The sequence below is a fragment of the Gigantopelta aegis genome, chromosome 1 (assembly GCF_016097555.1).
Source record: "Gigantopelta aegis isolate Gae_Host chromosome 1, Gae_host_genome, whole genome shotgun sequence".
Taxonomy (NCBI): domain Eukaryota; kingdom Metazoa; phylum Mollusca; class Gastropoda; order Neomphalida; family Peltospiridae; genus Gigantopelta; species Gigantopelta aegis.
The window spans coordinates 5,454,157-5,470,196 of NC_054699.1; the positions used below are offsets into that span (position 1 = coordinate 5,454,157).

Genomic DNA, 16,040 nt, shown 5'->3' on the forward strand with positions numbered 1-16,040 from the left:
ATTAAAATGTCCTTTCTGACCAGCTGGAGAACACGCTATATTTACTGTGGTCCATGATTCTGTTTTCCCCGACACCTAGACCTGCACGGTCCTGGGCCCCGTTTTACGAAGCGATCTTAGTACCGTACTAAGATCATCTTAAGTGGCGTAACTACCAATATATAATGCCATTTTAACACTAAAAGCATGTGAAGTGGCGTAGCTACCATTTTACGATGCCATTTTAACACTAAAATCATCTTAAGTGGCGTAACTACCATTTTACGATTCGAATTTAGCGCTAAAAAAAAGTTTATTTTGTTTAACGACACCACTAGAGCACTTTGATTTATTAATCATCAGTTATTGGATGTCACACAATTTTGGTAATTATGACATAGTCTTAGAAAGGAAACCCGCTATATTTTTTCATTAGTAGCAAGGTATCTTTTGTATGCACCATTCCACAGACAGGATAGCACATACCACGGCCTTTGATATATCAGTCATGGTGCACTGGCTGGAACGGGAAATAGTCCGATTGTTTTAGCGCCAAAATCACCTTTTGTACACAAGGTAGTTATGCGCTAATATTATCTTAACGCTACGATCGCTTCAAACGGGACCTAATGTTACCTTAGCGCTAAGATCGTTTCGTAAAACGGGACCTAATGTTACCTTAGCGCTAAGATCGTTTCGTAAAACGGGACCTAATGTTACCTTAGCGTTAAGATCGTTTCGTAAAACGGGACCTAATGTTACCTTAGCGCTAAGAACGCTTCGTAAAACGGGACCTAATGTTACCTTAGCGCTAAGATCGCTTCGTAAAACGAGACCTAATGTTACCTTAGCGCTAAGATCGCTTCGTAAAACGAGACCTAATGTTACCTTAGCGCTAAGATCGCTTCGTAAAACGAGACCTAATGTAATCTTAGCGCAAAGATCGCTTCGTAAAACGGGACCATACACTACCTTGGCCAGGCGAGTACCTGGAGATAAACTAAACTGAGGTCATACGAGATAAACACAGACATAACGTCCATCAGGTCCCACTGTAACAGCTTCACCATTTCAGTTAAAAGCTTCCGCTGATTTTCCACCGTAACACACACTGGTGTTATTTCAGTTATAAGTTTATATCCATGGGGTTTGTACTATAATGTACCACACAATATATTGTTACTGTTTCAACCATAGGTTTTAGTGAATGTTTTATAATAATATGCATATATGAATATCATTTCAAGCGATAGCTAGCAGGGTTTCTGCCAGAGGGTAAAACGGTTAAAATGCCATCCCCCCAAAACATATCATTTGGGTATGGCGCCATACCCTAATTGTTTGCAGATTTAATGCTTTTTTTAGTTGACCTTTTGACAAAATTAATTACTCTTATCATTACTGTATAATTAATGTTGGCTTTAAATGATTTTAAAACTATGCTTTCATATGTACAGCAGGACGACCCTTTCAAGAATGAATATATACAAAGCAAAGTGAACAGAGATTATCTATATATAACTATATTACTCTATTCCATTGGATTCATCATTTTGTCTTCCATAGTGCCATACCCAAAACTTTCTTTCTGGCAGAAACTCTGCATAGAAATGTGTTTTATATAACTTGTTTAATATACCAGCCAAGAGTTCAAGTTGTATGGCTATCATTACTATTTCAAATTTAAGTGAACATGTTCACTTCAACACAAGCAAATTGCTAACAGTTTTGTGAACTTGTATACATGTTTTTCTTAAATATCAACTCTTTTACAAAAGTTACAGAAGCAAGGTGTATCTTTGTCTGTTCAAGTTCAGATCCAAAGTAAATGTACATACAAGTATATATTAATGTACCGGTATACAACGTATACTGAATGTTACTCAACCTTGCAAACGCTAAGCGTTCCATCATGTTCTCCAATCCAAAGATTACCCTCAGTATCCATAGCAACAGCTGATGGATCAAACTCCTTTTCTCCAGGGATAAAAAGAGCTTTCACAAATCCGTCTGTGAGACTGTAAACAACAATACTTTTTGATCCACTGTCCACAATATAAACCTCATCTTTCTTTCCCCAGCAGACGTCGCAAGGCTTAAGAGGTTGTCCGCTTTTTGTAAACGGATTGAATGTCAGCTTGAAAGAAAACCCATCCGAGAGTTTGATGTTGACAGTATCTTCTTGGTCGACAACCCAACAACTGTCGCCATTGCTGTTCACATCCTTTTGTGGGTATTCTTTCTTGAGATTTTTACATTCTTCACTTGGTATTTTTGTATCTGTGTTCTTCGAATTGTATATTCGTAACAACTGGTTCACACCATCTGTGTTTAACTTCACAGGATCCACTTCAAAACCAAGTTTATAGTTTAATGATGTTTCTTTTAGGTTACACAGACATATTTTAAACTTTGACGAGTACCATGTACTAACGATCTTACCAACCCACGCGCTGGATGATTGTGTTAGAGTAATAGATGTTATCTTGTCTCTGCCTAAGTTGACATTGTTTATCAACATGGCTACAGGTTGTTTTGGTAAACCTTGCAGCACATGTCCGATGACATCATTGACAACACAATGGACATACTGTAGTTGAATTGAAGATGGGGCATGAATGGAAAGAAGACCTATAGTCTCGATAAAATCATCTGTAGTGACTGAGATCTCATTCTCAATGCCGCTCATCCGCTCCGAGACTTCGCCGTCCACGGCCATGACGTCACAGTCAAGTCCGTCTTTCAGTATATCATCAATGTGGTCCATTTGGCTTTTCAGAAATGATTGCTTTTGTTTGTAAGCACAGTTTGCATCCTCAAATCTACTTTCGTTGTTTTTCTCGATAACGTTTACTTTATCAGTTGCCTTATTTCTGATTTCGTTTATCATATCAATCAACCTGTCTGCAGAATTATCGATTTCTATTTTGGCTTTATGCAACACAACAGTTATGCCCACATGTTTTGTCTCTATTGCATCGTAGGATGATTTGGTTTGTTTCACGTATTTCTCCAGTTCACCCTTCCTTTCTGCTAAGCTAATACGAGCATCTTCAACGACGTCAGAAACATCCACTGTCTTGTGACCGTCGTGTCTGGTGAGCTTACAGTTTCGACAGATCACCCTGCTGCAGTGCTTACAGAAGAATATCAGTTGTTCATCTTTGTGCTTTTCACAAAATCTTTCTCTAAAAAGCAAACGTTTTCCTTCAACAGAGTCGTCTAGATTTATTAACAAATGTGACCTCGACATGGGCAGCGCTCTGTGTGGCTTGGTACACAATTCACACAAAAGTATATCACAATCGCGACACATATTAACTGCTCTCTGTTCGCATGCCTCACAACTTTCTTCTTCCCTGTGCGCTTGCCTTTTGGCTCGGGCATCAGCGTATATATTTTCGGGAAATCCCGACACTCCTTCCTCCGGTATGGTAACGTCGTAACGACAAAGAGGACACGAGAACTTGCCGGCTTTTAAGGACCTGGAGACAAATGTCTTCAAACATCCAAAACAAAAAGTGTGAAAGCATGTCAAACGCCGTGGGTCCTTAAACTGTTCAATACAAATACTACATTCGTCAATATTTTCCTTAGTCGCTGTCTCTATATCTGGTGGTGTTGCCATATTGGTCTTTGCAACACATATATAGATTAAACGTTATCTGATACTAAATCAAGAAATTCCGTGTTGTAGCTGGAGGTGCATCGTAAAATATTTGTAGTAAACTAATTGCAGATCTAGTTGGTAGTAATATGTTACATTGCATGTATTTGCTGTGAATGCTGTCTTCTGACGACTTGGCGAAAGAACTTTCCAGACATTCCAAAGAAAAGGTGTGAAATCATGTCAACCATCTTTAGCTCTTAACTGTTGTATATAGATGGTGTATCTATCCATACGTATGTCAGTTACTCATGTTATATTATAACGTTAACTATCTGATTGCACCTCACATGACTGCAGTCAGTTACAAAGGTAGGGGGCAAAGAATATTCACTACAAATCAGCACGAGTGTGCACCATTTAACTTCAGACCCGTGTGCATAAATCAACCAGAGCAGTTAGACTTCGACTAAACGTAATTACGTCAGAACTAGCTACGGTTTTCTTTTGTTTGTTTTCTTATGTGTTGTTGTTATTGCTGTTTGGGGTAGGGGTTTGTTTTGTTTGTTTGTTTGTTGTTTGTGGGGTTGTTTGAGGGGTGGTGGTGGTAGGGGCAGCAGTCGCATATGCAGAGGGCAGATTGAGGGGTCGATAACCCTCTCTGCTCGTAGTACTTTTAAAAAAACCCAATTCCTGGCAATGATTCGAACCCCCCCCCCCCCCCCCCCCCCCCCCCCCCCCCCCCACCCCCCCCCCCCCCCCCCCCCCCCCCCCACCCCCCACCCCCCCCCCCCACCCCCACCCCCCCCCCCCACACCCCCCCCCCCCCCCCCCCCACCCCCCCCCCCCCCACCCCCCCCCCCCCCGAAATCTCTAGACCTACATACGCGCCTGAATGTGTTTAACTTTGCTTCACTATACTATATTGCTTGCTTACTCAGTGGCTATATATGCAGTAGGTTGGTTGAAATATTTAAAAGAAACTTATATCAGTGTTTTACTTTTAGAACGATTAACTAACTAGACTGATCCCTGGAGTAATGAAGAAGGCGGCGATTTCAGGCGTGTGTGGGTGGGTGGGTATGTGTGTGGGTGGGTGTGTGTGGGGGTGGGGTGAGGGGTGCATCGGGTATTGAATTTGAAACTCCACTCACTCAAAGTGAATTTGTTTTTTAATATATCTTTTAGAGGGGCATGACTCAAAGCCCCTAAAACTTCACTCTGCATAATTTCCTGAACATACGCCTCAGCAGGCCGATTCTTGCCCGAATTAAAGTTTGTTTGGTAATGTTGACTCGTAGTCTTCAGAGGAAACCCGCTACATTTTTCCTAATGCAGCAAGGGATCTTTCAAATACACCATCTCAAAGACAGGATAGCTCATACCATGGCCTTTCAAATACCAGTCGTGGTGCACTGGGCCCACCGACGGGGATCGATCCTTATCCGACCGCACAACAAGCGAACGCTTTACCACTGGGCTACGTTTCGCCCCTTTGCCCGAATTAAACAAAAATGCACGAATGTGGATAACAACGTTCATTCATATTTGCAAAACCACCAAACAGCTATATAGGATTCCAAAGGCATCACTACACTTTTTCTCATGACCGGTCTCGGTGGCGTCGTGGTTAGGTCATCGGTCTACAGGCTAGTAGGTACTGGGTTCGGATCCCAGTCGAGGCATGGGAATTTTAATCCAGATACTGACTCCAAACCCCGAGTGAGTGCTCCGCAAGGCTCAGTGGGTAGGTGTAAACCACTTGGACCGACCAGTGATCCATAACTGGTTCAACAAAGGCCATGGTTTGTGCTATGCTGCCTGTGGAAAGTGCAAATTAAAGATCCCTTGCTGCCTGTCGTAAAAGAGTGGCCTATGTGGCGACAACAGCGGGTTTCCTATAAAAATAGTCAGAATGACCATATGTTTGACGTCCAATAGCCGATGACACAATAAAAAATCAATGTGCTCTAGTGGCGTCGTTAAATAAAACAAACTTTACTTTACTTTTTCTCATGGTTTACAACCAATATTGTGAGTAGAATGATGGAATACATGGTCAAAAGGTTTCCGGCCAGTTTATTTTGCCCGAACATATCCATCGTTTTTCATCGAATGCGAAGATTTGTATCAGCACTGTTTGGGGGTGGGGGTGACAATTGGCCTCCCTGACCCCCCTGACACCCCCTTCCCCCCTCGTTTCGTACGCTTATGTAGCCAGGTGACGCGATCTGGTGCGATACATACGTGGAACATCTCTCGTCGATTATCACGAATTCGCTAGTCTTAAAGTTTGTTTTGTTTAACGACACCTCTAGAGCACATTCATTTTATTAATCATCGGCTATTGGATGTCAAACATATGGTAATTTTGACATACAGTCTTAGAAAGGAAACGCGCTACATTTTCCCATTAGTATGCACCATCCCACAGGCAGGATAACACATACCATGGCCTTTGATATACCAGTCGTGGTGTGAATGTGTGGAATGCAATACAATGGCATGATTTGGCATCCATGTTCAGCGCTGGAATTAAGTAAAGTACAGTTTGTTTTATTTAACGACGCCACTAGAGCACATTGATTTTTTATCTTATCATCGGCTATTGGACGTCAAACATATGGTCATTCTGACACTTTTTTTTATAGAGGAAACCCCCTGTCGCCACATAGGCTACTCTTTTACGACAGGCAGCAAGGGATCTTTTATTTGCGCTTCCCACAGGCAGGATAGCACAAACCATTAAATAAAATTAAGTAACGAATTCTTATTGCATTCTACATTACAACCTGAACTCTGTATTGTCTACAGTTTTATCCCATTACTAAGGCGTGTGTCTATTGGTTGTATTTGCCAACGAAAATTACAAATGGAAATGTTTTTGACAATCAAGTAAACTGAAGCCATATATGACATTTTTCTTACTTTTTATACTCGGGCAGTTTATGTATTCATTTTAAAGATATTTCAAATCTCATATACATAAACTTATGTTCCTACTAGACCGGCTTCAGAATGAGCTACGTGCCACCTGGAAACGGACTTCTGGTGGTGGGTGTGGCAAATATGAAGGTTAAAGTAGGGCCCCCCTTGTCAGTAGTCCTAGTAGTAGGTGCCCATGTTTTGGGGAGGTTGCCATATCGTCGCGTGAGAGCCACAAGGACATAAGTGCATCAAAATTCATTTTTCAAAAGCCGAGATAATGAAGGAAAACTTTTTTTCTTGATCATCAGTTAAGATGTCGAATTTGTTTTAATGACAATGAAAGCTGAACATATTTACGATTTCTTTGTATATTTGCGGTATTTATAGCATATTAGGTGTTTTAGTTATTTGCTTAAATAGTTGTAGTTATGACAATTATTCATGATTAAATTAAATGCGTCATTTACGACCAACAGTATATCAAGTAATTTGAATATGTATTCTAAAAGAGCCATCAGTTCTGTTGTGTGTGCCACGTCATGTTCAGGTTTTGTTGTGAGTTTTCTATTAAGTTCAGGTTCTCCTGTGAGTGCTATGACATGTTCAGGTTCTGTCGCAAGTGACTGGATAAAGGCCGTTGTATGTGCAACCCTGTCTGTGGGGAAGTACATATAAAAGATACCTTGCTGCATTAGGAAAATGTAGCCGGTTTCCTTTGATGACTATGAGTCATAATTACCAAATGTTTGACATCCAATAGCCGATTATTAATTAATGTGCTCTAGTGGTGTCGTTAAACAAAACAAACAAATAAACTGTCGCAAGTGCTATGTCACGTTCATTTTCTATGGTGATTATTTTCTCATGTTCAGCTTGTCGCTGTGTTATGTTCAGGTCTTCTTATTGATGTGCCAAGATCTGTTGTGTATGTTATATATCATGTTCAGGTCCTGTTGTGTGAGCTATGTTATGTTCGTGTCCTGTTGTATGTACTATGTCATTTTTAGCTTATGTTGTGTGTGCTATGTCATGTTCAGCTTCTGTTGTGCATGCTATGTTGTGTTAATGTTTTGGTGTGTATGTGTTGTGTCACGTTCACGTTCATCATTATGTTTCAAATATTCGTTAACTTTAAAGTTAATCAAAATTCATAGATCATGCTATCGTTTATGTTGAGGCCACATTCACTTTATTCGCCTTTTAACCTTACGTCTGATTACACTGTTTTTTGTTACTGGACTTTGTTCCGGATAACTTACAATTGCGTTTGTATGTGCAATATTGTTAATCCATAATGCCTACATGTAGGGCAATCATGTGGATCTTCAAAGGCAGCTGAAAGACGGAACTTGATTACCGTAATATATAATTTAAATACATCCAAAATCAATGTAATTATGCTTGCACTTTGGTCATATATGCCACATACAACATTATTATGAATTAAAATTGTATATAGAGATACAAATTACATTTTGGAAACTTTGCTTCGATTAAAAACATTTCAAAATAGATATTTCTTTTTCAAGAAAATTCAACAAAACATGTTTATTATTATAGTTATGGTTCACATAAAATAGCAAACCATACAAACATTAATGTTACTGCAATTCCTATTTATATATACAGACACGATTCTGGTCTGTTGCCAAATGGTTCGTTGCAGCAGTATCAATTTGTTTTTCCATAATAGACCGGGCTCTCACAACGACAAAAGGCATATTATTTTTAGGATTCAAGCACATGAAAATATTGTCATAATGTATGCTCTATTGTACTTTAAATTTGTAATTTATATCACAAACCGATAACAAAGAATACATATGGGTAGTACTTAAAAAGGGTGTATCTACCACATACGACCAGTCGTGCTCACATAATGGACAGCAAGCAAATCGGAGGAAAGTCGTATGTGTCAGTTACGTCTATTTTGGTTCAAATTGGTATCTGTGATTCACTTACGACCATTTAAATCCTTCTGTATAAGCGATGCTATTAGGGACATAGCTACGATTTTTTGTGACAATATGTAATCGTGGATGGCGATTCCGAATATGCAGCAAAAGACGTTTTAGGTCGTATCTGCCACTTACGACGTTTTAGCTCTCACGCGACGATATACTGACCCCCAATATTTGCCACTCTTACCACCAGAAGCCTTTTTTACATATCAAATGTTAGGTTCAGCATGTGTTTAAACATAAAATAATATAAAATGGCCAATATCGAAAAACTCTATTAAAATAATATAAATAATGAACTTTTGTAGAAACAGTATGCCGGCCATCTTGAAAAATGGCCGCCATATTGAAAATGCAATGGGTTCATTGGTTGAATATGACGAACTCCCCATGGAGATCATCTGTGCCAAATTTCATGTTTCTATCATCATTTGAAAGGTTCTCCCAATTATCTGCTCTCCATATAGTGCTATTAGTAGTTGACACTGTTTTTGGGAGGTGTGTGTGGGGGGGAGGGGGGGGGGGGGGACCTAATTTGACCCCCATATTTGTCACACCCACCACCAGAAGCCCATTTACCAAAACGTTTTTGTTAATATATATGATGAGGAATACAATAAAGCAGGTCTATATAATGACCTCTCCGGGTGGCACTTAGCTCATTCTGAAGCCGGTCTATACGGGCAGACATCGGTTCTATAGCGATGCATGGAATTTCGCCACGGTGGGTGAAAACCTGAATATATAGCAGGAGAACAAAAGAAACCGATCCATAACGGTTTTTTGTTGTTGTTTTTTTCTTTTCTTTTTTCTTTTGGGGGGAGGGTTCGTTTTCGTTTTTTATTTTGTTCTTTTTGTTGTTGGTTTGTTGTTTTTGTTTGTTTGTTTATTTGTTTTTTACATCAAGACTATCCGTCAACAGATATTTTGACCAGCAAACCATGCATGAACGACATCTAGCGGTGATTACACGGGGCAGATTATAGAGCTGGGTTTTCGTTTGGTTTCTCTCGCATCACTCCATATCATAACAAAATGTGTCGAATCTGACGTATGTATACATACAGCCCAATTACAAACTGACACTGACCAATTACCGCTCTTTCAGCGCTGAATAGGTTGTACTATACCAAATAAAATCTCATAGGCGACAATGTTAACGTATGTGATTTAAAACACTATAATAATATTATGCGATATGACCCATACATATCAGTACTACAACCTCGACCTAAAAGAATTAAATGGGGAAACTGGAATGTTCATGACTCATTTTCTATATACTCGGATGTTTTTGCAACACCCCTAGTTTCGCGGGACAATGTAGTACTACTTATTTTCACAGGTACCTCATACATGTTTTAAGCGCAAGGCTAGTTAACATAGTGATACTAGATGCAATAAAGTTGCATTTATTTATTGTGCTCATGAAACTAATTTTACAACAAACACTGTCACTTGTGGTGTTAACTACTCTATCAAACGCTGCACCTTGAATTTTGACCCAGCCGGATGTTATTTGGTTTAGTACTACCTGAAATACTACTGGTCTCAATGCCGGAGTGAGTATACCAAATGACATCCGCTGAGGTCAAAACTGACATAGCACTTAATATGGTCCGGCCATTTGTGGTAAAAATGAATGTGACTTTGTTGATCAGGTGCTTAGGTCAGCGTCATCTAGGGTCACGTGCTCAGAACAGCGTCATCTAGGGTCACGTGCTCAGGACAGCGTCATCTAGGGTCACGTGCTCAGGACAGCGTCATCTAGGGTCACGTGCTCAGGACAGCGTCATCCAGGTTAACATGCTCAGGACAGCGCCATCTTGGGTCACGTTGCTCAGGACAGCGTCATCCATGGCCACGTGCTCATGACAGCGTCATCCAGGGTCACGTGCTCAGGACAGCGTCATCTAGGATCAAGTGCTCAGAACAGCTTCGTCCAGGGTCACGTGTTAAGGACAGCGCCATCCACGATCATGTTCCCAGACCAGTGTTCTAATTCTTTAAAGTTACATTCTCTGGTTACCATATTATAACATCAAAAGTATACGCTTGATTCGTCGCCTGTGCCACCATAGCACGGCAAAGCACAAACGACAGCCTGTTGTCAGTCAATCTAATTAAAATTAGCTCCACTATTACATTTGGATCTAACAGCAGCCCGTTGGAACTCATGTCCAGTTAACCTTTCATTCGACCAATCAAAACCTTACTTGCAAAATCATGCCAGTGATTTAAAAAGAATTTGAAAACATTCGGGACTATGCCGAGGGTGTACGAAATGATTCGGGTGAATTACAAAGTATGCCGGAAACTAATTTCAATATAAAATTTTATATAAAATTCGTTTCAAGACGGAAAAAACCCTGATGGTAATATGGCCATAAAATCTGTTTATACTAGTATACAATCCAGAGTTTATTACTGCACTTTCCCCGTTTTACATAAATAGTCTCGCCCGATATTTTTAGAATTTGTATGATACCAAATAACGCTATAAACGGCGAAGTGCAATTGGTCGATATTTGAATTGTTATTTATAGATGAAATGTCACCTGGACATGGAAGTCCACGCAATGCTGTTAGATCTACCAGGGTAGACCCAGTAGAGCTAATTTTATTCAGATTGGTTGTCAGTTTCAGTTAACACGTGCGTTTGCCGATTTCAAATTGTAGGGTTCGTCTCAAAAAATTAAAAGAGAAATCTTGCGCTGTACGAAGAACGTTCGGTTGAGGATACGGTACTAGACTCTTTCGTTAAAACCGGTTTGATCTTGACAACGTATTATCGACAATCGTACCTTCCTATTTCAGAATTAATATTTTATAAAGTGTTAGTAGAACTTTCAAAGTTTAGTTTGTATACTATTATCCTGTTCAATTATTTAGACCCAACGTTTTTTGCAAATGTTACGTTTATTTCCTATTCGATATTTGTTTTCTTTGCATTTACATGACAAACAAACAAACCCAAACCCCGACAGGTTTTATATACAAATCATCATATAAAATGCACGAAGTTGACTTAATTCCACTTTTTAAAAATCTCTGTGTCTTTTGAATGCACGTTATTTCTCCTATAAATAACTACGGTCATTTGCATATCAAAAGCATCATTCTATAGTGCGTTTCAAACTAATGTTCGGTTCTATCGTCCTATCCGCACAAATCGTAGTATGACCTATATTTAAGAAAATATCTGTAAACATGAAGCAGGCGCGGATTCAGGTGGGGAGTTCAAGTAACAAAACCTCAGTTTGAAAAAAAAAATATGTATCAAATAATATAATTATATTGTGGAATACACAAGCGCGCGCGCTGAAGGGAGAGAGAGAGAGAGAGAGAGAGAGAGAGAGAGAGAGAGAGAGAGAGAGAGAGAGAGAGAGAGAGAGAGAGAGAGAGAGAGAGAGAGAGAGAGAGAGACACGTCATTTATGTAACGACGCACTCAACATACTTTAATCTATGGTTATATGGAGAGAGAGAGAGAGAGAGAGAGAGAGAGAGAGAGAGAGAGAGAGAGAGAGAGAGAGAGAGAGAGAGTATGGTATGCATGCGATTGGTGGAGGTGTGACCCTCTGCACAACCCCAACCCCACTTAAGGCTTCTTTTATATATGGAGCGGGACGTAGCTCAGAGGTAAAGCGTTCGAGGTTAAAGCGCTCATAGTAGGTCGACTGATCGATCCCACATGGTGGACCCATTGGGTTGTGTTTAGTTCCAGCCTGTGCACCACAACTGATGTATAAAGGCTGTGGTATGTGCTATCCTGTCTATGGGATGGTGCATATAAAACGTCCCTTATTGCTTTTCAAAATTGCTTATCGGAAACAGTGGCCCATGTGGCGGTAGCGAGTTTCTTTCTCACTGTCATAATGCTCCTTAACCGTTTTGTCTGACGCCACATAAACGTATATCAAATGCGTTGAGTGTGTCGTTAAATAAACATTTCTCTCGTATGTATGTGTAGTCTATATGCATTTCTAGTTGATTAGCTTATAGGTTGTTAGGTTGTTTGATAGTGAATGATATGGAAATAAATTGTTTTTGGTGTTAAAGAGTTCATGCATACATTAAAGTAATACTCCTGATGAGTATGGAGAAATAACTTAATCAGTCGACGAACTCATTTCTTCATCACTATCTTCGTTAAGGGTGACTATCACAGGGGGTATTTTATTTCTTATAAAACTATTTTGTTTTATAAAATCTTCTTCGATCTTTATTACATGTTTAACTGCGTCAGAGAAGTGTGTAGGTGTGACAGAGTTCAATGCATGTGCAAGTTCTCTCCGCACCGTGGTCATTTTACCATCATTATGACGAGCTATGTGCCCTTTGACTTGACTCCAGATCAGTTCTATCGGATTGAGTTCAGAATGTCTTGGCGGCAATCTTAGACACAAGTGCCCATGGCGTTCAGCAATATCATCAGTAACAAATTGCTTTGCACATTTGTTACTTTTCACAAGTTCATAAAGAACTGGCTTTGTCATGTTACTCTCAAAAGGTATATTTTTGTTTCGTAGCCACGACTGAATTTCTTTCGTTTTTTAGTGTTTAGTGCAGGACATCGTGTAATCTCAGTTAATTTGTTGTGGTAGCTTGCGTTATCCATGACGATAACAGAAGGTTCTGGTAGAGAAGGCATAAGTTGTTCTTCAAACCATTTGATGAAATTTTCATGATTCATCTCACCATGATAGTCTCCGTCTGTTTTTTTAGCCTCAAAGATCAATTCACAGCCATCTATCAATCCATATTTATCACAGCCAGCATGACAAATAATAAGTCTTTTTCCCTTCCCAGTCACCGAACAGAGTTTAGGAACTCGATCAGCAGCGTCTGATTTCGGCAGGTGATTGGCGGTACTTGTGCCCGGGTGGATATCTGTCCAGTGGTGGGATGTTGTGTGGTTGACATTCACCCAGGTCTCATCTTGATACACTATTAAATACCCCTGTTCTCGTAAACTGGATATTTCATGGAGATAGGACAGTCTCCTGTCTGATATATTGGCGTCCTCAAAAATCACTTTTCCGGTTGTAGACATATGTTGGTATTTAAAATCGAGGTCATGGAGTGTTCTTCGTAAAGTTGATATGGATACACAATGTATGTTGATTCCACATTCCTCCCTTAAAGCCACGTTAATCTTATGTAATGTAGGTAATTCGCCCTCTCTATAAAATCTGTATACTCGTCGTCTAATAACTTCTTTATCAAATAAATCGATGAGTTTTCGGTCGCGTTTTTTAACAGTGATTTCTGTGCTTGGATTCGTAGAGCTTAGATTTTTCACAGTTCTTTTTACTGTTGAAACCGAAACTTTAAGTGCAACGGCAACTCGATCGACAATTCGATAAGAAGCATACCTAGGTCTACCGCGCTGATATTCATCTTCAAAATAATCGATTTACCCATATTTTTCCTCAAATAACAATAACAAGAATGTCGACTAATACATTTTCAATGAATTTATATACCCTACCTAACTTGTATTTTACGTGGTTTACACATTGCTACAATAGCACGTGCAGTCATAGATCGAAATAATGATGTTATTGACCAAGCAATGCTATCGTATTTTGAACATTCAGGGCTGTGTCTGCGGGATGAAAAAGTGGTTGAACCCATACGAGTCCGAACAATAGCCCTTTGGTTTTTCGCATTACAAATGTAACACCCAACCCCCAAACCCCAGCCCCTAGCACCACCCTAAATACTATATATATATATATATATATATATATATATATATATATATATATATATATATTTATATATATATATATATATATATATATATATATATATATATATATACACACGTATGAGTTCCCATTTAGAGGCAAATTAAATAACATTTTTATTATTATTTGATGTTGGTGGCCTTTAACATTTTATCCCCCCCCCCCCCCCCCCCCCCCCCCGATCTTCTGGGTCCGGCCCTGCATTAAATTTATTTATAAATTTGGAAAGCACATTCCTGCGGTGTGTGAGGTGATTTGTGTTTATTACTGTGCTACACCTCAGTTGTGTTAGGTTAGGTATGGTATACTAATATATAATTGATATAATAAAATAAAAATACATAATACATTAGCTAAATTTATTAAATATAATGCACCTACAAGAAAGGGTTACATGTTCTGTTTGTTTACATCTATGTTTAACGGAAAGATTAGACAATGCTGTTACACACTGCAAAACAATAATAACCTTGATTTAGTGAAACAAGCTATAATGGCCTTCACGTAGCCTCAGATACCAATGTTTTGATATGCAAATGACCTTAGTTATTTATAGGAGAAATAACGTGCATTCAAAAGACACAGAGATTTTTAAAAAGTGGAATTAAGTCAACTTTGTGCATTTTATATGATGATTTGTATATAAAACCTATCGGGGTTTGGGTTTGTTTTCATGTAAATGCAAAGAAAACAAATATCGAATAGGAAATAAACGTAACATTTGCAAAAAACTTTGGGTCTAAATAATTGAACAGGATAATAGTAACACATTAATCATGTATATATTTTTAAAATAAAATATACTAAAGTAGACAATGAACGTTTTCACTTCTTAATTTTATGTGTTAAAATCGACAAATTCAAATAAATATTCTTTCGTTTGGAAAGGGTAAAACTGGGGGGGGGGGGGGGGTGGTTTTAACGACATCAAAGTTAGAGCATATTGATTTAATAATCATCCGACGCCATACAACCGTAAATAAAATGTGTTGAGTGCGTTGTTAAATAAAACATATCCTATCCTTCCTTCCATCTGCTGTTGGATGTCTAACATTTGGTAATTTTTACATATAATCTTAGACAGGAATCGGGTGCATGTGCAGGGGGGGGGGGGGGGGGGGGGGGGGGGGGGATTGGAGGTCGAAACCCTTACTTGCTCAAGCTTAAAAAAAACCTGAAATGTATTTTCTGGGGGAGCATGGCCCCATATAAACTTCGCTCAACACAGTCTATAACCCCAACCCCGCTGAAATCCCTGCACACGCGCCTTGGAAACCCGCTACATTTGTTTTTTTTAGCAAGGGGTCGTTTATATGTACCATCCCACAGACAGGATATCACATACTATGGTCATTTATATACACGCCGATGGGGATCGATCCTAGATTGACCGCGCATTTCCAAAAAACACCTTTTTAGGTCTAAGTAATAAATAAAAATAGCATATAGTGTTACGTAAATCGAACACAGTACCCTCTTCCTCTACCCCTAGAGCGTTACGTAATTAGTAACACCCCCTTACATGTAACGCGTATTCCAACAGTTGGTCACTGTCAAAATTTCAAGGCAAATCCCCCACCCACCGACCCCTGGAAAGGCGTTGTACCATACCTCTATAGATATAAATATGTTTTGGAGATATGAAACGACCCCTCAATCAAGACAGTTAAATTTGTTCAAAAACTGCGAAATCTCACGTGATCTCTTGTTGGAAAATTCCACACTTGTGATAAGCCAATAAAAACCGAGATCGGTAGGAGCCCGTCAAAAGTGTCCCACTTTCGAAATACTGGCTTTGTTTTTGACCTGA

General features: G+C 39.3%; 1 protein-coding gene across 1 annotated transcript; it reads right to left on the reverse strand.

The window, feature by feature from the left end:
* Positions 1-388: 388 nt before the first annotated feature.
* LOC121369762 (E3 ubiquitin-protein ligase TRIM56-like) lies at positions 389-3,838 on the reverse strand. The gene has a single exon (XM_041494824.1). It carries the CDS (start codon positions 3,605-3,607, stop codon positions 1,859-1,861), a length of 1,749 nt encoding a protein of 582 aa, XP_041350758.1. The 5' UTR covers positions 3,608-3,838; the 3' UTR covers positions 389-1,858.
* Between the last annotated feature and the right edge of the window lie 12,202 nt (positions 3,839-16,040).